This window comes from Coregonus lavaretus (genome assembly GCF_964263955.1).
Source record: "Coregonus lavaretus genome assembly, chromosome: 18".
NCBI classification, from domain to species: domain Eukaryota; kingdom Metazoa; phylum Chordata; class Actinopteri; order Salmoniformes; family Salmonidae; genus Coregonus; species Coregonus lavaretus.
The window spans coordinates 16,994,865-17,019,908 of NC_140005.1; the positions used below are offsets into that span (position 1 = coordinate 16,994,865).

General features: G+C 44.3%; 1 protein-coding gene across 1 annotated transcript in view; it reads left to right on the plus strand.

The window, feature by feature from the left end:
• dlgap2a (discs, large homolog-associated protein 2a) overlaps window positions 1–25,044 on the plus strand; it is a gene marked incomplete at both ends in the record, with an annotated part of 341,967 nt that overhangs the window by 264,491 nt on the left and 52,432 nt on the right. The window contains 3 exons of the mRNA XM_084182088.1: window positions 11,028–11,096; window positions 14,462–14,648; window positions 15,756–15,975. Of these exons, the coding sequence (XP_084038214.1) occupies window positions 11,028–11,096; window positions 14,462–14,648; window positions 15,756–15,975 (476 nt within the window). The remainder of the gene's footprint in view (window positions 1–11,027; window positions 11,097–14,461; window positions 14,649–15,755; window positions 15,976–25,044) is intronic.

Genomic DNA, 25,044 nt, shown 5'->3' on the forward strand with positions numbered 1-25,044 from the left:
ATAGACTGATAATTTATTTGTCAGTGGGCAAACGTACAAAATCAGCAGGGGATCAAATACTTTTTTCCCTCACTGTATTTATTTGTCTCTGACTACAGTAGAATATCGTAGAGGACCGGGTTATTTGGAAACTCAATCAATCACCGCTAAAATATGAAGAATTTGTTATAAAAAATAAATAATTTCTTAATACATTTTTTGGACAGAATGTGGGATCAGCTCATCCTCAGGTTGTTTGGGACACTTTCAAATGTGTATTCAGAGGCCATTCAATCAAGTGGTCATCATTGGGGAAAACTATATCTTAGGAGGGAAAATTAATTAACTGAAGACTTGAATGACTTGAATAAGTAAACTGATGCAGGAGTAGACCCTCCGATTGAAATGCTTCTTCGGATCAAGAGTAGACAACATGAGCTTGAGAGGCTTTATGCGGAAAAGGTTAATGGTATTATTAACAGAAGAAGGGCAGCTTGCATGGAAAAGGGGGAAAAGTGTACAAGCTTTTTTATTAGGTTGAACCAAAGGAATCAACATAAGAAAACTGTCACAAAACTTTTCCTCAGAAGGGCTTAATTTATTATCACCCCACCAAATATTACAGTAGCAAGTACAATAATTCAGTAGATTTTTTTCTTTCGAGGTTCAGCTAACGTCGTTATCCGAACTTGACTGTAGCATTACCAACCTTCATACCACTGCTGGTTTGCTTCTGAAGCTAAACAGGGTTGTCCCTGGATGGGAGACCATATGCTGCTGGAAGTGGTGTTGGCGGACCAGTAGGGGGCACTCTTCCGTCTAGTCTAAGGAGATCCCAATTACCTGGGCAGTGAAGGGGACATTGCCCTGCGTAGGGTGCCATCTTTCAGATGGGATGTTAAATGGGTGTCCTGACTCTGTGGTCATAAAAAATCCCATGGCACTTATCGTAGGAGTGTTAACCCCAGTGTCATGGCTAAATATCCAACCTGTCCCAATGCCACCAAATCATCCCTAACAGGCATATATCACTCCTTACCTCTCCACCTGTTAGCTGATGTGTGGTGAGCGTTCTGGCACAAACATGGTCGCCGTGCATCACCCAGGTGGTTTCCCCCTTACAATGTAAAATGCTTTGAGTACCTCAGTTGGTAGAAAAGCGCTATATAAATCCAATCTATTCATTGTTATCTTCTTCCCTGAAGACTATGAGAACCAGTTAACAGAAAAACAAGAAGCATCCTGTGAGGGGTTGATTGCTGACGATTAACTACTAATGGCAATTAACTCTTTCCAAACTGGTAAATCTCATGGCTTTGACGGTATACCAATTGAGGTGTACAGGGTCTTTTTTTTTTACAGAAATCAAAGAGCCTTTGCTCACCTGCTTAAATGTTTCATTTGAACAGGGGGAACTATCAACAACCCAAAGAGAGGGACTGATTACATTACTATTGAAGCAGGAGGCAAATGGCCAATATAAAAGCCCTGTATACCCCAAAAACTGGAGACACCTCACTTTATTGTGCTGTGACACCCATATTCTATGAAAATGTTTAGCACTTAGAATGAATAAAGTAATAAGCAACATTATTCAAAGTGAGCAATCTGGCTTTTTTGAGGGTCGCTACATTGGTGATATATGGCAGAGTGACATTGATAAACACCTTAATTGTCTCTCAGTTCATCTATCTCTTCCTGTCCCTTCCATCCCCTGATAAGGTTTTCTTTAAGCAGTTTGAAGCCAAAATCTTTCAGTTTATATCTAATGGTAAACCAGAAAAGTCAACCAGAAAAGGTCAAATGGAAATATATCTATAATGTATGACAATGGAGGGCTGAATTTAAAGAATATTGAAGCCTTGAATCAATCTCTAAAAGCCTCATGGATTCAAAAACTATATGTAAATAGGAATTCGATCTCATGTAATATCTTAGATAAGACAAACCCACTTTTCAATTCAAAAATATTTCCTTTTATATAAATTAAGTCTTTGCACCTTACTTGGTTCCTGCAGGATTTCTTAATGGACATATCCCCATTCTTCAAAGAATCAATAAAAGCTTGGTTGCATTTTCAATATTATCCCCCGTAGAAAATAACTGAAATTCAGAGCCAAATCATATGGTTGAATTCAAATATCCTGATAAATAAAATAACAAGTTTGGGAATGTGTTTCTTGAAAAGGGGATCTTGTTTTTAAATGATATCATTGATAGTAATGGGAATTTTATTTTATTTGAAACACTGTGCACAATGTATGGGAACATACAGTATGTACAAATCATAATTACAATCAGTTACTGGCAGCAATTCCTACAGAATGGCAGATAAAGTTAAGGTAAAGGAAAGAGAAACTGTTTGTCGACCTCATATTAAATCTTACAGATGGTTAACTAGAGATAAAATCAATAAAGACATTTTCATTTGGAAAACAATAAATTGGTTGCCATCCCACACAAATTCCACTCTTACTGGGAAGAGCAGTTTGATACTTCCATCCCTTGGAAATTATTTATAAAACAGCATTAGACTCACAATCTGAATGTTTCAGTTGAAGCTATTGTACACATTTCTGGCTACTAGCAAGATGTTAAATTTGAAGCATAGAAGAATCCCCTTTTTGCCGGTTTTGTTGTGTGGAAGTGAGGGATTTGTTACATATTTTCTGGTATTGCCCCATAGTTGCTCACTTTTGGGCAAAAGTACAAGAGCGGTTACTCCCAGTTTTACACAATTTTGTTATAGCTCCACAAACAGTTATATCAGGTGACTTAAGGGACAGATTGTCACGATCGTCGTAAGCAACGGACCAAGGCGCAGCGTGATATGCCTACATCTTTTAATGCGTACTTTTCAACAATAACAAAACGATACGTGAAGTCCTAAGGTTAACAAACACAAACCTCTCCGGAACAAGATCCCACAAATGACAAGTGCAAAACAGGCTGCCTAAGTATGGTTCCCAATCAGAGACAACGAGCCACAGCTGTCTCTAATTGGGAACCACCCTGGCCAACATAGAAATAAACGATCTAGAAAGAAACACATAGAAAACAAAACATAGACACTACACACCCTGGCTCAACATTTAAGAGTCCCCAGAGCCAGGGCGTGACAGTACCCCCCCCCAAAGGCGCGGACTGCGACCGCGCCAACTAAACCCAACAGGGGAGGGGCCGGGTGGGCATTCCGCCTCGGAGGCGGAACCGGCTCCGGGCGTGACCACCACTCTCTAGCTACCCCCCCGTAGCGCCCCTGGTCTGGTCTGGCCCCGCTGGCTGGAGCTGGACTGGACATCGGTGGAGCGGATTGCTTAGGCTCCGGTGTGGAGCAGCTGACCGGTACCTGACCAGGCACCAGTGGAACAGGCACGGGGAGCAGCACAGGTGACGACGCGCACCACTGGCTTGGTGCGGGGAGCAGGAACAGGCCGGACCGGGCTGGCGACGCGCACCACTGGCTTGGTGCGGGGAGCAGGAACAGGCCGGACCGGGCTGGCGACACGCACCACTGGCTTGGTGCGGGGAGCAGGAACAGGCCGGACCGGGCTGGCGACGCGCACCACTGGCTTGGTGCGGGGAGCAGGAACAGGCCGGACCGGGCTGGCGATGCGCACCACAGGCTTGGTGCGAGGGGCAGGAACAGGCCGGGCCGGGCTGGCGACGCGCACCACAGGCTTGGTGCGAGGGTCAGGAACAGGCCGGGCTGGCGACGCGCACCACTGGCTTGGTGCGAGGGGCAGGAACAGGCCGGGCCGGGCTGGCGACGCGCACCACAGGCTTGGTGCAAGGGGCAGGAACAGGCCGGGCCGGGCTGGCGACGCGCACCACTGGCTTGGTGCGAGGGGCAGGAACAGGCCGGGCCGGGCTGGCGACGCGCACCACTGGCTTGGTGCGAGGGACAGGAACGGGCCTGACCGTACTGGGAACACACACCACTGGCCTTGTGCGGGAATCAGGAACGGGCCGGACCGGTGACACACACCACTTGCTTAGTGCGAGGAGCGGGACTGGGTTTCCTCATAAACCTCCGCTCCCTCTGCTGCCTACTCAGTTCCTCTCGCCGTGCCTCCACACTCTCCTTCTCCCTCCTGACCAATGGCCCCCGTAACCTGGTGGCCTCCTCTCCTAGTCCACAAACTCGCCCTGTAGCTGCCTCCAGCAGCCCCGTCGTCCATGCCGTGTGCCCCCCCCCCAAAAAATTATTGGGGTTGCCTCTCGCCTGTCCGACGACGGCCGGTTGGCGCCGCTTCTCCTCTCCTGCCTGGACATCCTCCCTCATCGCCCTCCGGTAGCGGACGGCCTCCTCCTCGGTGATCTTCCCCCAACCGAGGAGGACATCCACTAGCGTTACCTCCGGCGTTTGCTCCTGGACACGCTGCTTGGTCCTGTTTTGGTGGGATCTTCTGTCACGATCGTCGTAAGCAACGGACCAAGGCGCAGCGTGATATGCGTACATCTTTTAATGCGTACTTTTCAATAATAACAAAACAACAAAACGATAACGTGAAGTCCTAAGGTTAACAAACACAAACCTCTCCGGAACAAGATCCCACAAATGACAAGTGCAAAACAGGCTGCCTAAGTATGGTTCCCAATCAGAGACAACGAGCTACAGCTGTCTCTAATTGGGAACCACCCTGGCCAACATAGAAATAAACGATCTAGAAAGAAACACATAGAAAACAAAACATAGACACTACACACCCTGGCTCAACATTTAAGAGTCCCCAGAGCCAGGGCGTGACACAGATGCAAGACGGTATACAATCTCTTGATTCTGCTGGGGAAGGTTTTCATTTTCAGAAAACAAATGTTAGTATTGGATTCTTTCAAAATACAGTGCTATAAAAAAGTATTTTTTTTTGGGACGACATGGTTCCAGTAATGCCTGGCGAAAACCAAACTCTGCATTCCACAGTAAGAACATCATACCAAAGGTCAAGCATGGTGGTGGTGGTGTGATGGTTTGGGGATGCTTTGCTGCCTCAGGACCTGGACGACTTGCCTTAATAGAAGGAACCATGAATTCTGCTCTGTATCAGAGAATTCTACAGGAGAATGTCAGACCATCCGTCTGTGAGCTGAAGCTGAAGCGCAGCTGGGTCATGCAGCAAGACAATGATCCAAAACACACAATCAAGTCTACATGAAAATTGCTAAAAAGCAACACTTTTGAAGTTTTGGAATGGCCTAGTCAAAGTCCAGACCTAATCCCAATTGAGATGTTGTGGCAGGACTTGAAACAAGCAGTTCATGCTTGAAAACCCACACGTCTCTGAGTTAAAGCAGTTCTGCATGGAAGAGTGGGCCAAAATTCCTCCACAGCGACGTGAGAGACTGATCAACAACTACAGGAAGCATTTGGTTGGAGTCATTGCAGCTAAAGGTGGCACAACCAGTTATTGAGTGTAAGGGGGCAATTACTATTTCACACAGGGGAATTGGGTGTTGCATAAATTTGTTTATGAAATAAATGAAATAAATATGTAATTGTTGTGTTATTTGTTCACTTATGTTCCTTTTATCTAATATTAGGTTTTGGTTGAAGATCTGATAACATTCAGTATCACAAATATGCAAAAGTAGAGAAAATTAGAAAGGGGGCAAATACTTTTTCATAGCACTGTTACTGTCAAACACTAGTATACACAAGAAGGATTGATTGCAAAAGAAAGTGGGAGGTCTCAAGATTTTACTGATAACCCCCCAAAATAAAATAAAATAAAATAAAAAGACAGCTCCTTGCAATAAACAAAAATAGTTTAGTCCCCCAAATGTGGGTGGGTGGATGTGGGTTTATAAAATAATGAAAATGATTATTATTATTATTTTGTCTAATTGAAATAAAATGTTTATGGTTTAAAAGTCCTCTGTTGGTGTATAGGTCATTGATGTGTGAAAGCAATGTGTGAATACACGTCAGTGAGATAGGACACACACAAGCACGCATGCATGCACCATTGCCCTTTATGGATCCTTTTATGTTGCCTGGCCACACAGCCCGCCTCAGAGTCTATTGACAACGACACAAGTATGGATACAGTTGATGAGGTTGCTCCTGTATTCACTGTAGACAGTGTTGGTCTCCCTCAGGGTTTCAGTGTTGCAGTGTTGGGCTACCTGGTTCAGCCCAGGCTGAAGAATGTCTGCTGTGGTGGCTTTTCATTCATTACTGAATGGACTGAACGCTATTCTCCCTGTCTGGCAATTTGTCTTCTTGTGTTGTGACGCTTCACAACTACTCCAGTATTGCCTGTCTGTTGCTCCTATTGCAGCTATTGCAGTTTGAGCCTCACCTCTAGGCCCAGCCAGAGTTTTGGATGACCTTGGGGCCCAGAGTTTTTCCTGGTGTGGTCACATTGTCAGTAAAATTCCTGGCCCTACTCATTTCCCTATTAATCTCACACGTTAAAATTGACTAATTATGAACTCAAAACAGACTATATAACTTAGTTGTTTTAGACCTTAGCTTAAAAAATTGTCCAGATGTTGCTGCAGTATGGGGCTCCATGCATGAGTGGCACTGCTGATCTGAGTGGCACTGCTGATATGAGTGGCACTGCTGATCTGAGTGGCACTGCTGATATGAGTGGCACTGCTGATCTGAGTGGCACTGCTGATCTGAGTGGCACATGACCCAAAAGCTCTCATAATATCATGGCTCACTGCTTGTTTGCACTGAATTGGATTGGATTTGAGGTGTGGTGTGTGTGTGCAAGGTTGGATTTCTGTTTCCACTTAAAGCAATTTCCTCTCCTGCGGGGTTGCAGCGGGTGTAAATTTGACGGCAGAGGTTCCTGGAGCTAATGGTGTTAAAGTGAGACCAGCCTTTGCGTTGTGTCACCTCCCTCTCATGGCTGACAGGGTGACTCTCTGTCCACTCTCTCAACAATAAAGAATACATCACCGTCACCAAGCCTGTCACTAGGTCCATTCAGCCGAAACGCCCCGCCACAAGATGGGACTGACATCGACGATCATCTTAATTAATAATCATTTACACCCCCCAAATGTGCCTTGGGGTCCCGACCTATAGACTGTAGACTAAGATGAATGGAATTTGTATATCGGATTTCTCGCCGCAATAAAAGGGACTTTTCAAACTTGTTTAATGGATGTATTAATGATGATGATGTGAGTGGAATGGCATGTGACAATATAAAGCATTACTGCATAGCAGGATAATTAAGTTAATGAGTCAATCAAGCATGGTACACATAATCTGATAGCACTGTAGCATTTGATTGGGAAGCAGAGAAGCACTCCTCATCATTGGTGAGAGGCACACTTTCTCTAATGGCTGCCTTCTCATCAAGAATGTGGGGGCAAAGTCTACAAAAACCAAGCCAATCATTCCCAGCTATTTGGGGCAGGTTTTAAAATAGATTTTTTACCCTTCAAATTATGATTAGCCTCTTGAGTAGCAGTCGTAATGAATAAAACTCCTGATGTGGCATAAGGTCATTAATTATTCATTCAGATTGTGATTGCGTATTATCTGAACGCTTGTTGCTCACATCTCAAGGTCGGAGAAGAATCCCATTCCATTGATTAGTTGCTGTTTTAGACACATGCTGCATAAACTGCTTCTTTGTTTGTTGAGCTGTTCCCACAATACTTTGACTACAGTAAGCCTAGTGCTTGGATCTGTGTGGTATCTGTTCACTCATAGTTGAAGTCCTTGTTGTCTATAAGGGTACAGTCCTTGTTGTCTATAATGGTACAGTCATTGCACAACAGCAACTGTCCTCAACCTTATTATTGCTGATGACCATAGGAGAACCCCTTTTGGTTCCAGGTAAAACCCTTTTTTTCTACCTGGAACCGAAAGGGTTCTAGAACCAAAAAGGGTCATTCAGAGGGTTCTCCTATAGATGCGGTAAGCGTTCCATTGACCAGATTGGTGCACATTCAACAAATCTGATCTAACAAAGTGGATATTCGTCAAATACGTCATGATTTATGTATTGTAACAGGCCCACAATGTGGTTACTTAAGTCCAATTTTGATATATTTGGCTGTTTTCCCTTTTCACGTTAAAAAGAAGCGACTACTAAGTGCTAACTCCCATTCGTATAAGCTGGTTAGCATAGCTAGCATACAGAAATCGTTGATGGTGGTCAAAGTCGTTTTTAACTGTAATGCAGTTGATTGGTAATGATGACATGAACATGTGTTGGGGTTGACATCCATACAAGCATTATCCTTTAAATACACATAATATGAATAACAACCTAAATGTAGGCTAATTTTGCTGGGGGGAAATGAGGAGATTCAGGATCTTTCCCCCACGGCCCTTTTCCCCACGCGTTTCCATGGCAATTCCATTGTTTTGGTCAAGTTCGATTTACTTCTTTACCGCATCTATGGGGACAGCCGAAGAACCCTTTTAGGTTCTAGATAGCACCTGTTTTTCTAAGAGTGTATGTGTACAATACCTTCTGCCTCAGAAGCAGACAAATGCTTACTTTGCCGTGTATCTGCTATTTATTTATATATCCTACTGTATGCTCATGATGATGGGGATGTCTTATCATCATTAAACATTGATGATTATAATGGCTTAAACACATTTGTAGGTCCCTCTGACTTCCTGATTTCCTTACTGTCTCCTGACCCCTGTTTTCCGGGATGATGGATGAGGCTAAACTTCACTGCTCATTATCTTCAGTCCCACTGACAGTAAACATTCAGACAATGTGATTATTCTCCATTGGGCTTCTCTGTTAGTTCTGGTTGTCTGGGATGCTATTGACTCTTATATCTGCTCACCTTCCTGTAATAGAGCACACTAATTTCCCAGAAATCCTAATGAGTGTGACTATTGCCCTCATCTGTTCACCCTCCAGGTTTAATGCACTCTCTCTCTCTCTCTCTCTCTCTCTCTCTCTCTCTCTCTCTCTCTCTCTCTCTCTCTCTCTCTCTCTCTCTCTCTCTCTCTCTCTCTCTCTCTCTCTCTCTCTCTCTCTCTCTCTCTCTCAATTCAATTTCAATTCCATTATTCAATTCAATTTAAGGGCTTTATTGGCATGGGAAACGTATGTTTACATTGCCAAAGCAAGTGAAGTAGATAATAAACAAAAGTGAAATAAACAATAAATATTAACAGTAAACATTACACTCCGGCGCGCCCTGGCACCGACGATCATACCACGCTCAAAGTTGCTTAGGTCACTTGTTTTTCCCATTCTAACGTTCAATAGAACAGTAACTGAATTCCTCGATGCCTGTCTGCCTGCTTTATATAGCAAGCCACGGCCACGTGACTCTCTGTCTGTAGGAGCAAACCATTTCCGTGAACGGGGTGGTGTACCTAATATGCCATTTAGCCCCCTGTAGCTCAGTTGGTAGAGCATGGCGCTTGCAACGCCAGGGTTGTGGGTTCGTTTCCCACGGGGGGCCAGTATGAAAAATGTATGCACTCACTAACTGTAAGTCGCTCTGGATAAGAGCATCTGCTAAATGACTAAAATGTAAAATTTAGCAGACACTTTTATCCAAAGCGACTTACAGATATGCGTGCATACATTTTACGTACGGGTGGTCCCGGGAATCGAACCCACTATCTTGCAAGTGCCATGCTTGTTAAATCCACTTCAATCAGTGTAGATGAAGGGAGACAGGTTAAAGAAGGATTTTTAAGCCTTGAGACATTTGAGACATGGATTGTGTATATGTGCCATTCAGAGGGTGAATGGGAAAGACAAAATATTTAAGTGCCTTTGAACGGGGTATGGTAGTAGGTGCCAGGCACACCGGTTTGTGTCAAGAACTGCAACGCTGCTGGGTTTTTCACACTCAACAGTTTCCCGTGTGTAACAAGAATGGTCCACCACCCAAAGGACATCTAGCCAACTTGACACTACTGTGGGAAGCATTGGAGTCAACATGGGCCAGCATCCCTGTGGAACACTTTCAACACCTTGTAGAGTCCATGCCCTGACGAATTGAGGCGGTTCTGAGAGCAAAAGGGGGTGCAACTCAAGATTAGGAAGATGTTCTGAATGTTTTGTACACTCAGTGTATTGTTCTGTTATATATTGCTCTCTTTCTCCTAGCTGCAGCGTTTTCCCTCTCATTTGACTTCTCTCTCTCTCTCTTCCTGTTACAACTCAGTACAATGACTTTGTCTCGCACAGCATCTTTGAATAACCACAAAGAATACATCAGACCCATTCACAGCCAGCATGAAAGGCAGACAGAGAGAGGGAGGGAGGCAGAGATTCACATCGTGCTGTAGTTTAATATTGGCCAACAATGGGAAGTGCATTAGCAACAGTTAGAGACGTTAAAGGCAAATGTGCTCGGGTAAAAAATTATAAAGGGTCGTATTTTTGTGAAACAGCTTGCCTCAGATCTATCGACTATAATAGACATCTCTACGGCGTAGATGCACATGATGTCTCTCAGTCAGTCAATGTGCTGCGCTTTCATCTGATGTTGTTAGCTTAAAGTTGGAGCTGCTTTCAATGTTCATGGATGGAACTTTTAGTTGTATTTTACTCCTCAGTTTGCTCATTTACTAATTTGCCATTAGAAAATGACTTATTTATTCAAGATGAGATCCTCTGTATTTTAATTTAAGGTGTACACTTCATGGGTAAATGAGCCGTAGCCTATAGGCCTACGTATTATTGCTCATGATCTTCTTAATTGCAGTTTAGACTGATTTTGTTTTTGAATTGTACAACTGTATGTATACCTAATGTTCATCAATGCTAAAAGTCGTCATCTGTGTCATTATTGGCCAATTACATGAGGTAATACTGTCTGCCATTAAGCACCACTGTCTGTCAGTCTGCAACTCTAGCAACTTCCACATGACCATTGATACCATTAGTTGCAGTTGCTGTGGTCATCCTGTCCATAAATGTGTACTTGTATCACCCTAATGTTTGCAGCATTTGGTGAACATCACATGCAAACCTTTGATGTCCCCACAAAAATCCATTGATGTTGTACCGTGATCTCAGTCACACCCGCATCCATTGACTCCCACCAGCAATGGACCTAGTAACACAGTTTCTTCTCTCTACCCACAGCTCTTACCGGGTGGATAAAATGAACAGTGACGTGCGTAACTACATCACCAATTTTGCTGCAGACTTAAGGTGAATATGAACAAAGTGTTCTCCCTCCCTCCTCTCTCTCTCTTCTCTCTCTGGTGCTGCCATGTTGTAGTGGTCAGACTGAAGAGCCAGTTGGCGCTGAGCCCTGCTGACAGACTCAATATGGAACTTCATACAGCAAACACTCACTGCTAGTCAATGAGAGGTCAGCCATATAGACACCTCATATAGCAAACACTCACTGCTAGTCAATGAGAGGTCAGCCAGGCCAATCAATCTCCTATTTGTCTTGCCACCACACCGAGCTGTACAGCACTGTTCAACACAATAAAGGCTCTGTCTAACTTACCTTGATAACTGATATCGAACGTAGTGGTAGCTGGTCTTGACCAATGACTAATCTCTGTTTTTGATAGTATATTTGTTAGTTTAACTGAGCCTCTGCACCTGAATTCCCTTCTTTCCTAGGCTCATCTCTGGATGTAATCTGAACCAGGGAGAACTTGCTATACCGTCTATGAATGATGGATATAGTCTGTGAATGCTGTGTAAATGCATGAGGTCCATCTCTGACAATTCTTGATGGACTGGCAGGGTTTAAATCACACTAGCATTGGTCACACTGAAAAATGCCTATTTAAGTTTCTACACAAAGGCTGAAAACAGCTTACTCAGCCCTATCTGACATTAACATTATATTCTACCTGTTCTCTTTCCATCTCCTCCTCCCTCTATCGCGCTGCACTTTCCATTTCAGTTTTGGTAGAAAATGCTAACAGTTCTAGTCCAAATAAAATAAAATAAAATAAAATTGTGTTGGTCACATGCGCCGAATTCAACATTCCCAACAATGCAGAGTTAAAAAGTAAGACAAATATTTGAGATATAAAAAGGAAATAGTAACACAATAAAAACAATAACGAGGCTATATACAAGGAGTACCAGTACTGAGTTAATGTGCAGGGGTACGAGGTAGTTGAGGTAATTGAGGTAATACAGTATGTACAGTACATGTGGGTAGGGGTAAAGGTGACTAGCCAATCAGGATATATAATAAACAGAGTAGCAGCAGTGTATATGTCTATGTGTGAGTGTGTGTGTGGCGTCAATATGCATGTGTGTGTGTGTTTTGTGTTTGTGAGCGTATGTAGTGTGTGTGTGTGTTTGTGTGTGTGTGTGTGTGTGCATGCCTGTGTTGGAGTCTAGTGAGTGTGCATAGAGCCAGTGCAAGGGAGTCAGTGTAAAAACTAACTGTTCAGCAGTATTATGGCTTGGGGATAGAAGCTGTTCAGGTGCCTTTTGGTCCCAGACTTGGTACCGCTTGCTGTGCGGTAGCAGAGAGAACAGTCTATGACTTGGGTGGCTGGAGTCTTTGACAATTTTTAGGGCCTTCCTCTGACACTGCCTGGTAAAGAGGTCCTGGATGGCAGGGAGTTTGGCCCCAGTGATGTACTGGGCCGAACGCACTACCCTCTGTAGCGCCTTGCGATCGAATGCCGAGCAGTTGCCATACCAAGCGGTGATGCAGCCAGTCAAAATGCTCTCAATGGTGCAGCAGTATAACTTCTTGAGGATCTGAGGGCCCATGACAAATATTTTCAGCCTCCTGAAGGGAAAGAGCCATTGTTGTGCCCTCTTTACAACTGGGTTGGTGTGTTTGGACCATGATACAGTAGGTCCTTAGTGATGTGGACACCAAGGAAGCTCACGACCCGCTCCACTACAGCCCCGTCAATGTGAATGGGGGCGTGTTTGGCCCTCTGTTTCCTGTAATCCACGATAAGATCCTTTGTCTTGCCCATGTTGAGGGTTTCCTTTTGTAATCCGTGATATTTTGCAAGCCCTGACACATCCGACGAGCATCAGAGCTGGTGTAGTAGGATTCGATCTTATTCCTGTATTGACGCTTTGCCTGTTTGATGGTTCGTCGGAGGGCGTAGCGGGACTTCTTATAAGCGTCCAAATTCATGTCCCTCTCTTTGAAAGCGGCAGCTCTAGCCTTTAGCTCAGTGCAGATGTTGCCTTTAATGCATGGCTTCTGGTTAGGATATGCACGTACGGTCACTGTGGGGACAACATCGTCGATGCACTTATTAATGAAGCCGTTGACTGAGGTGGTAAACTCCTCAATGCCATCGGATGAATTCCGGAACATATTCCAGTCTGTGCTAGCGAAACAGTCCTGTAGCTTAGCATCCGCTTCATCGGACCACTTCCATATTAAGCGTGTCGCTGGTACTTCCTGTTTGTGTTTTTGCTTGTAAGCAGGAATCTCTGTGACGCCGTGAGTGAAGGCTGTATTTCCCTTCTGGGGAAGCACATTTAATTGACCTGGCTGATACTCTCCTGCTGTCTCAGAAATGCTTGCTCTGCTCGCTAACTAACTCCTCATTTGCATTTCCCTCATCTCCAAGCATTGATTGGCTGCTTCAGCACAATAACAAATCGAATTGCCATTTCGAGGACAGTGTTGAACACAGCAATGATTTAGTGGCGGGAGTTCCCCCTCTCTTGGAGAATGCAATGTCATAATCAGTCTCAGTCTGATGTTCAGCTCACCCAGAGGATGCCTGCCGTGAAGTAATTAGCACTTTGTTTTATTCCCCTTTGTAACACCTGTGGCCATGTGTCAAATTACTTTTTTATTATTTCTATGTTTAATTAAAATGATTAAGATAATTTCTACGGCACCTTTACTATAATAATAATAATCTCCCTTTCTATCTGTTTGTGTCTATCACTCTCTCGCTTTCTCTCTTTCATCTCTCTCTCTCTGTCTCTCACTCTCTGTCATCTCTCTCTCTCTCTCTCTCTCTGTCATCTCTCTCTCTCTCTCTCTCTCTGTCGTCTCTCTCTCTCTGTCGTCTCTCTCTCTGTCGCCTCTCTCTGTCATCTCTCTCTCTCTCTGTTGTCTCTCTCTCTCTGTCATCTCTCTCTCTGTCGTCTCTCTCTCTCTGTCGTCTCTCTCTCTCTGTTGTCTCTCTCTCATCTCTCTCTCTCTGTCATCTCTCTCTCTCTCTGTTGTCTCTCTCTCTCTCTGTCATCTCTCTCTCTGTCGTCTCTCTCTCTCTGTCGTCTCTCTCTCTCTGTTGTCTCTCTCTCATCTCTCTCTCTGTCACCTCTCTCTGTCATCTCGCTCGCTCTGTCGTCTCTCTCTCCCTCTCTCTCACTCTCTGTCGTCTCTCTCTCTCTCTCTCTGTGTCATCTCTCTCTCTCTGTCATCTCTCTCTCTCTCTCTGTCGTCTCTCTCTCTCTCTGTCATCTCTCTCTCTCTCTGTCATCTTTCTCTCTCTCTCTGTCGTCTCTCTCTCTCTCTCTCACTCTCTGTTGTCTATATCTCTCTCCCTCTGTTCTTTCTTTCTCTCTCTCTCTCTCTCTGTCTGTTGTCTCTCTCTCTCTCTGTTCAGTCAGAGCTTCCAGGTGCAGGCCTCCAGAGACATGCACCCCCACCCCAGCATGGCCCTGGAGCCCTCCACCAACTATAACTACCGGCAGCCACCTCTCCCAACAGCCCAGTTCCGCTCCAGGAACCAGAGTTACATGCGGGCAGTCAGCACTCTCAGCCAGGCCAGCTGTGTTAGCCAGGTCAGCCAGGTGAGTCTCTGGCTTATAACAATGAAATTTACAAGATATTATCATTGTCTAACGTCAGATATTGCGACGGACGTCTGCTCAGACTCTGGCAACGCGTTTCGCATTAGAATGACGCCACCCGTCGGAAGACAATGACATGTTATATGATATTCCATACTGGAGTTCCTTATCCTCCCCTCTTCCTTCATTCAATGCTGTTTTGACCCTCCCTTAGATGCAGATACTTTTATCAAAAGCTCTTACTACCTCATGGATTTGTGGATTTGTGCAAAATGGAGTCTTTTATGTGTCTGGTTTATATTAATTTAAGATCTAAATCTCTCTCTTAAAGTCGGCGTGTATTGATTTGTCCCAAGTCTTAAAAGCTCAACCTCTTTCCCGCTAATTCCCTGGCTTTATCTCTGCCTCCACGGCACCCTACTGAGGTTACTACAAGATAATACATCTCGCAATAGAACAGGATCCTTATCTCCGATTCTCAGGATTGCCAAATGGGAATGGTGAGATACACATCGGACCATTTCAACTTCCCTAAATTGATATCTCTAAATCGCAAGATTCATATCTGTCTGAGGATATTAAGATTGCCAAATAATGGTTCTGTCGAGATCAGGACTCACATTCTCTCAGGGGATTCAGAGGGAACTAACACTCATACAGTATGCTATGCCACTAGAGTATGTCACCTTGACTTCCTCTAATCCTTTACACATTTCATCATAGATCTAGCTTTCAGAATGCATAATGTAGGCAACTGTGGCAAACTGGAGAAATTGAGAAAAACAAAAAACAACAACCAAAAAACATTGTCCTGGTGAGCAAGTCATAGGCTTGACATTTCACAAAGTAATTGCACATCAAGACAATGCTCAAATGAAACACAAATTTGAACAATACATTTGCAGACGTTCTCCTTTTCAAACATTTGCTCTCCTGGCAATTAGCTGGTAGCCATTTCAAGCAAACACTTTTTTATCAAAAGGAAGAAAAGAGCATAACACCTAACTTTGTAAACAACCAATTCATTTCTTCCCACAAAGGCAAAAACAATCAGAAAAGTGAAAAGTGAGAATTCAACCTTTCTCACCCTGTTGTTCTCTCCTCCAGGTGAGTGAGACAGAGATAAATGGTCAGTTTGAGTCAGTCTGTGAGTCGGTGTTCAGTGAGGTGGAATCTCAGGCTGTGGAGGCTCTGGACCTGCCCGGCTGTTTCCGGACACGGAGCCACAGCTACTTGAGGGCCATTCAGGCTGGCTACTCCCAGGATGATGACTGCATCCCCGCCATGACCTCCTCCACCCTCACCTCTACCATCAGGGCCACAACAGGTCAGACCAACAGGGGTGGAGGGGACTGCAGTACATAAACAGACACAACACATACTGTATACAGTAGTGTATGAACACTATTAAGATGACAGCTGATCTCTTATCCAAAGTAGATGATAAGTTGATATAGCCATGCAAAGTAAACCTTATACATAAGGATATACAGTTCCCATTTGAAAATATCAAAATGTATATGAAGTGAGATTGAAGAAGTTAACAACATGCACATGACATTTCTTGTGATGCTCTGCTCTTGAAATGCTTTATGAAATGGCTTCATTCATTTGCATTAACCACTTTTACATATTTCCTGATTGTTGATATAAAGAGCTTATTCATGTACAGTTTATGATTTGCTTTGAGCCAATCCATCATATTGCATTTTCAATTCAGTCATTCATATCCTCATTCCACATCATATCAGAGAGTAAAGATATGAACCCTATTGAAATGATTCTGCAGGCACATGAAGTGAACGTAATATCATGAGACATTTTCAGATTAAGTGAAGGATAGATTGTTTTTTCTCCCTCGTTGCTGTTTCCGTACTATAGGTATTTATTTTACTTGATGGAGTTGCTCGCCTTCAGCACAAGCTGGCGCTATACCTCATTTCATGATAAGCCACAGATCCTTTGGGTGTGTTCTCAGCTTGACTGAAACTCTGGGCAGCGGAAATAGGGCTGAGATTAACAGTCCTTCAACTCCAGAGTCTTAATGACTGAATGGGTTTACTACAGCTTTATCTACCTGTACTTACAAACCACACTGTGATGCACACACCTTGTTGCCACAGCAGTGGCTTTGAGTTTTCTCTCCCACAGATTCTGGTGTCTCATGTGGTGTGTAATGACTTCACTGGTCAATAAAATTGAGGTCACAAAAACAAGAGTTGTATTTTTCTATGTGGAATAAAATAAACTGCGAGTGTGACACTGAGTGAATAAAAAGCATTTCAGCAAACGGTCCTGTAAGGTCACCTGCTTCGCCAGAGAACAGTAGCAATGACATTGTTTCCCATTCCTGGATTCACACAAAAACAACAACAACCTTTCCCTGGTAAAGAAGTGAAGACCCATTCTTTCTACCGTGGAGTTCTACCAATGATATTCGGGAGGGGTCAGAGAAGGTGTGGGCATCTGGAGAATTGTGCTTTTGACAGATTTTCACCAGTTATTTACACTGCTTTCTCAACAAACTAAAACGTCATCTTTCAATTTGTAATGGCAATTTCATGTAATCTATGTTGTGGAGGGTGGGGTGTGTCTGTTGTCAGGAGTCTTTGGGTGAATGGTTCCACCCTCTGACTTCAGGTAGATAGGTCATACTGGACCTCATGATGTTCAATAGGGTTCATACTATACTTCCTGATAGTGGTTGGGGATGTGTTGCTCATCTTTGCTTCTTTTCAGTGCACAAAGTAACACCTGTATCATATCTGTGGTCAATCTTCCAAAGGTTTTGAATACCATGCATACAGTAGGTTTTTACAGTGTCTTATTCTTTGTCATGTGTTTTTGGGGCTGTCTTTGTGCAGTGAAAAGATGAGAAGCATGCATGATACAGGTTCATTTGAGATTGAGAAGGCAGTGTAAACTATAACCATAAATATGAGTCAAAATGGGACTATGAAGGTTTAGTGTAAAATTGATAACCAATTAATATTTTTTTATGTTCAGAAAGGTTTCCTTATGTAGCATCGTAGATTCAAGCACATACTGTAATAATGATTTTTAGACACTGAAGATATAAGCCAATTTCAAGTCTTATTTTGACTCATACATTCCTTAACCGAAAAACTGCATGACTTGATGTCTGTGCTTTGTGGCTAACACTAGCACATTCTCTCCAGCTACTCACACCTGTGACCTAATGACATACTACACATATTTACGTTTGTCTTCCAGAGGGAAAATATGCACATGAAGCCACTAGCTTACCTGAGTACCAGGCCAGTGTACGTCGAGACGTGGCAGACATAGTCCTATTGGCTCATGACGATCTAGGCTGCCCTATCAGAAGAAACAGACTGTACCTCCAAGACAGTATCGGTGCCACAGCCAAACCCCAGTCTGGGCCCCCTGTTTCACCCAGCCTGTTCAGGCCCCCTAAACCTAGCTTCCAGGCCCCAGAGAGGCCCTCACCCAAAGCCATCGAGGCCAGTATAAAGGAGTCGGCCCACCTAGCTGCAGCGATCAGCATGCAGTGGAAGGAGGAAGTGTCAGCCATGCGTCGTGAGCTGTCTGATCTCAGGAGGGACCTGTGCACTGAACTCAGGGCCTTCAATAGCAACTTCAACACCTTCACGCAGCACTACAACACATGGTCTCCACAGCCTGGGGCTGCTGGGGGAGCAGGAGCGGCTGGGGGAGAAGGGGTGGCTGGGAGAACAGGGGCGGCTGGGAAATGGGGTAAAGTGGCTCAAGTGTCTGTAGGGACGCAGGCCAGGACCAAGGTGCTGGTGAGACAGAGCACGGCGGACGCAGCCGTTAACTGTCCTGAGGAGGAAGAGGTGCAGGAGAAGCAGGACGTCGTGAGGCGTCATCTTCCTAAACAGATCTCTATGGACCCAGTCATTCTAAGGCATCCAGCATCACTGTTTGTGGAGGGTTCTATCCCGATCACTCTAGATTCAGTTCTTGTGGATCCAGTCACCATGATCCAGCCAGAACCAATGTCAGTAGACTCATCAACCTCTGTGTTTCGCCCAGAACCACTAGACCAGAACACTAAGAGCCTATCAGATCAGTTATCTCCAGACCCAGTCAGCATGAGCTCCTCAGAAGCACAGTCTGTGGATCCAGCCATAGAGGACCCCCTAGATTCAGAGCAGCTGTACCCAAAGACTGTGTGCTCTCCAGATCCAGTGTCCACAGTGGACCCAGCTAATGTGAACCCCTCAGATACAGAATCGATTGACTCAGTTAATGTGAAACCCCTAGTCCCAGAACCAAGAATGACGTACCTACCATATCCAGTACCTGAGGTCACTGTGTCCCCACCACAAGAGTCAGACTCTGACTTGTCCCCATCAGATTCAGAATCTGTGGAAGACGTCACTATGCGCCAGCAAGATCCAGTGTCTCAAGACCCAGTTCCTGTCTGTCTGTCAGATCCCGAACCATTAGACTCAGGCCCTATAGTCTCAACAAAGCCAGAGATAGAGCCACTGTCCCCTACCAGTGGGTGCTCATCAGAGCAACTCAATCAATACTCAGTTACCATTTGCCCAACTGTCATAGTTACACCAGAGAGCCCAACTGATTTAGAATCACTGGATGTGTGTCTGATCCCATCTGATCCAGAATCACAGGACTTAGCCACTGTCTGCCTTCCAGACCTCCCAGATCCAATCCCCTTAGACTCTGACATGTTCCCATCAGAAATAGTAGTGCGTGCATATCCAGTCACCATCGACTCCTTTGATGAGTTTGATGAGTCTCTGGAGCCAGAATGGCCACCTGTTCCAGAAGCAGTGGACCATGCCACTGAGTGCCCATCTGATCCATTTGTGATCAATTTGGACTTAACCACGTTCAATTCCTCAGATGAATCAGATCTGGACTCAGTCTTCTTGGATCCGCCGGAACCTCTGGAGACAGTTAGTGTGAGTTCATCAGACCTCAGCCCAATCGCCATGTACACACCACCAGACCCAGTTTCTCTGAGTCCCCCCAGTCCGGACCACCCCTCTATATACCGAATGGAATCAGTGTGTGTGGACCCAGCTATGGAGTACCGATTAGACCACATGCATGAAGACCTACCTATAGAGTTTCCAGAAGATCCAGAACCACAGGACCAAGTTACAGTGCATTCACCTGGTCCGGTCTCCCTCGGACTGGGATGTCCATTCACCCCAGACTCAGTAGCCCTGGACCCAGCCACTATGTGCCACCCAGACCCGGTCATCCTAGACCTAGATCCACTAGTAATATTACTAGACTCAGCTAGCATTAGCTTGTCCCCATTTGAGCTGGCACCCATGGAGCAAGAGGGTGCCACAGGGGAAGCAACAGATTGCTCTGTCATGGATGTCTGTGAGGACCCTGGACCTCCAGAGGGGGAGACAGCCCCTGACAACCCAGGGAAGTCTCACTGTGACCAGGCCTTTATGTGGGACAGGTGGCAGAAGAAGCCCCCTCAGTGGGAACCACGGTCCATGAAGAGGAGTTCTAGTGTAGAGCTATGGAGCGGGAGATATGAGTACAACAGTGCGGAGATAACATACATGTCTCTGACACTCTGAGAATGTGAGATGTCTCCTCAAGATCGCAGTGAGAAGAATGTAGCATTGAATGTATCAGTAGCAGAGTATGCATAGGAACATTTAGTATTGATGTTCAAAGGAGGTGTTTTACTATGGATCTTAATGGTTTTATTTTTATGGGTATCATGGCCACGTAAAGCACTGTATGAATGTTTCATAATACTTAGGATGAACCCATGATCATGAATGTGGTTTGACATTAAAGGACTGCATAAGTGGCAGCAACTACGTAGCTGAATGGAATGTACTGTGCCATAAGAATGTGATGAACAATCAAATCAGTTGAATGCACACCAGACTTCAATTGCACTTGGCTTGAACTATGATGGACCAACGCATTCTGAACTGCTGTAGGCATTGGTGAACATTGACGTGAACTTATCTTTCTGTTCTTTACGAGTAATGAATGTATACTTTTCAATCGATAAATCTGTCACAAATTACATTTACCACTAAAACCTCTGTGGAGTTCACTGTGGTTGACTAAATAGACTGGCCTTTGCTTATGTGTCTTGACAATCTTTGCTGTGACTGTGCATATACAGTATTGTTTTTCTGTGGATTTACAGTATTGTTTTTCTGTGGATTTACAGTATTGTTTTTCCCTGACATATCTTGAGTATTCTGTTAAATGTCACTCCGGAATGGAGCGATGTAAATCTAGCCAATTATCATACAAATCCCAAAGACTGGCTATAAATCAAATGAGCCGTTGGATTTACTCTACAGGAACTAACAGGAACCTTGGGAAATTACATTGTTCATTAAATCAGATTATGGAACAGAAGTGCTCAGTAGCTGTTTGGATTGTTGGGAATACTATTACTATATGTTCTTTACACATGCATGTTCACACACACAGGCAGACAGAAACACACACACACACTCCCTTTCACACACCCCTACTACCCCTTGATTTTGTAATTACGTCAGCCCTGTCCAACACATATACATCAACAGATATCTGACAGCAGCTTCAAAGACATCTGTTGGGATGTTTCCCTGTCAATGTCAACTCAATCCATCCCCGGGTAGTGAAGCCATGGAGGTCCTGTCTGTCTGTCTGTCTGTCTGTCTGTCTGTCAGTCTGTCTGCCACAGGGAAGTGATGTTGCTGTGTCTCTACTGATGTTGCTGTGTCTCTACTGATGTTGCTGTGTCTCTACTGATGTTGCTGTGTCTCTACTGATGTTGCTGTGTCTCTACTGATGTTGCTGTGTCTCTACTGATGTTGCTGTGTCTCTACTGATGTTGCTGTGTCTCTACTGATGTTGCTGTGTCTCTACTGATGTTGCTGTGTCTCTACTGATGTTGCTGTGTCTCTACTGATGTTGCTGTGTCTCTACTGATGTTGCTGTGTCTCTACTGATGTTGCTGTGTCTCTACTGATGTTGCTGTGTCTCTACTGATGTTGCTGTGTCTCTACTGATGTTGCTGTGTCTCTACTGATGTTGCTGTGTCTCTACTGATGTTGCTGTGTCTCTACTGATGTTGCTGTGTCTCTACTGATGTTGCTGTATCTCTACTGATGTTGCTGTGTCTCTGCTGTCATGTATTGTATCATCCTCATGCTCAGGAACCAAAGACTGAGAATGTTATTCTAACAGCTGGTACTCAAGTGTATCCAAATGTTAATGTTCATACTTTTGTAAATGACAAGAGTATTTCTAAGAATGACTGATGACTGATATAATTGACCTGGAGACTGGAGAGAATGGTGATGTTAAACTGCATGGTTATGATGATTCTGTATTATTTTGACACCTACTGCACTGTGTTTGGTGCTGTGTCGTGTTTTGAGTTTCGTGCCCAGTGTAGGGAACAGATCCCAGAGACTATGGAAAATACAGAGTGACTGCTCTGCTACCAGCAAGGCACCAGCCAGATGAAACACAAGAGATAACTGTTCTATCCTTATTAAGGAGCTGTGTATGAAATGACCAATTAAACCCTGGGCCCTAATAAAGTGCACTGGGAGAAAAAAAGCTTTGATAAGAAATGTATGTGAGTCGTACACAACAGTGACTGTCGAAGTGATACTCTGTTCTATTGTTTTGAACAGAAACTGTGCAGTTAATTATTTATTTTCATATGCCGCTGTTTATGAAAGTTTGCTAAATTGGATGAATTTGACAAGGTTTTCACAGGGGAGAAGTTAATTAGGTTGTTTTGTCATATTCATTCTGTTCCTTTCCACTGCATAATACATCTTTCTATTAGATTTTATGACTTACCAATTGTACAGTGTCCATTTGATATAACATGAGCAAACCTCTGAACTCTGAGTGTTGTTGTGGAGAACTTCTATGGTGAACCCTCAACTCAGAGCGAGTGATCAGACTAGAATGTTCTTTGTATTTTTGGATGGGCTATTTTACCCAACATTGATAACTGGAAGTTAAAATGCTCTCCTTTAGTTTATTTTAATTTTAAATGATTATTACTGACTGCTTCCTGTCAAGTAAGGAACATAATGACATCCTTTTTCTTCCACCCTCATTGCCTAGTATGGGGCTCCAACGTTGCTTAGCAATCACCAAAGTGCTCAGCAATACGGCAATGCATGGAGTTATTTTTATAAGTGCACCTGCAAGATGAGCCATGCTTTCCAATTCCATACCCCTAACTGCCCATCACTCATCTGAATGTGATCTCCACCATTTATTATTTTCTGTTTAGCCATGCTAAACTGTCAGATTAGCTTTTTACGTTCGCCATCCCATGAGCTTTCTTACAGGGATGCTAAAGCCGTCTACCAATTAACCAATGATCTCTTCTGCTTTAGCTTGAGAGTGTCTCACCATGATTGCTGTGATTGCTTCCTCTTTGTACGTCTTCTCACAGCCTCTTAGTGGTCCTATTACAGTTTCACAGGGTCAACTAGGGTAATATCTTGAATAAGAACATATACAGTATTTAATTAAAAATTGTAATCAATTGAAATGTAAGATTGTACACATGATTGCTAGTTAAAAATTAGATGAATCAAGATAGATGGTCACAAATTTCGCTAAATCGTAACTTCCTTTTCAATGTGTGAATATACACTCACCGGACAGTTTATTAGGTACCCCATTCGGACATCGCTCCTACAGACAGTGAGTAAAGTGGCCGTGGCTTGCTATATAAAGCAGGCAGACAGGCATGGAGGCATTCAGTTACTGTTCGATTGAACGTTAGAATGGATAAAATGAGTAACCTAAGCGACTTTGAGCGTGGTATGATTGTTGGTGCCAGGTGCGCCGGATCCAGTATCTCAGAAACGGCCACCGTACTGGGCTTTTCACGCACGACAGTGTCTAGGGTTTACAGAGAATGGTGGGACAAACAAAAAAACATCCAGTCAGTGGCAGTCCTGTAGGCAAAAACAGGTTGTTTGAAGGAGATTGGCAAATAATCGTGCAAGCTAACAGGCGGGCCACAAACAGACAAATAACGGCGCAGTACAACAGCTCCTCTTCAACCTCAGGAGGCTGAAGAAATTTGGCTTAGCCCCTAAGACCCTCACAAACTTTTACAGATGCACCATTGAAAGCATTCTGTCGGGCTGTATCACTGCCTGGTATTGCAACTGCACCGCTCGCAACCGCAGGGCTCTCCACAGGGTGGTGCGGTCTGCCCAACACATCACCGGGGACACACTGCCTGCCCTCCAGGACACCTACAGCACCCGATGTCACAGGAAGGCCAAAAAGATCATCAAGGACATCAACCACCCGAGCCACTGCCTGTTCACCCCGCTATCATCCAAAAGGTGAGGTCAGTACAGGTGTATCAAAGCTGGGACGGAGAGACTGAAAAACAGCTTCTATCTCAAGGCCATCAGACTGTTAAACAGCCATCCCTAGCTGGCCTCCACTCAGTACCCTGCCCTGAACATAGACACTGTCACTAGCTGGCCACCACCTGGTTACTCAACCCTGCACCTTAAAGGCTGCTGCCCTATGTACATAGACATGGAATCAGTGGTCACTTTAATAATGGAACACTGGTCACTTTATTAATGTTTACATACTGTTTTACTCATTTCATATGTACAGTGGGGAGAACAAGTATTTGATACACTGCCGATTTTGCAGGTTTTCCTACTTACAAAGCATGTAGAGGTCTGTAATTTTTATCATTGTTACACTTCAACTGTGAGAGACGGAATCTAAAACAAAAATCCAGAAAATCACATTGTATGATTTTTAAGTAATTCATTTGCATTTTATTGCATGACATAAGTATTTGATACATCAGAAAAGCAGAACTTAATATTTGGTACAAAAACCTTTGTTTGCAATTACAGAGATCATACGTTTCCTGTAGGTCTTGACCAGGTTTGCACACACTGCAGCAGGGATTTTGGCCCACTCCTCCATACAGACCTTCTCCAGATCCTTCAGGTTTCGGGGCTGTCGCTGGGCAATACGGACTTTCAGCTCCCTCCAAAGATTTTCTATTGGGTTCAGGTCTGGAGACTGGCTAGGCCACTCCAGGACCTTGAGATGCTTCTTACGGAGCCACTCCTTAGTTGCCCTGGCTGTGTGTTTCGGGTCATTGTCATGCTGGAAGACCCAGCCACTACCCATCTTCAATGCTCTTACTGAGGGAAGGAGGTTGTTGGCCAAGATCTCGCGATACATGGCCCATCCATCCTCCCCTCAATACGGTGCGGTTGTCCTGTCCCCTTTGCAGAAAAGCATCCCCAAAGAATGATGTTTCCACCTCCATGCTTCACGGTTGGGATGGTGTTCTTGGGGTTGTACTCATCCTTCTTCTTCCTCCAAACACGGCGAGTGGAGTTTAGACCAAAAA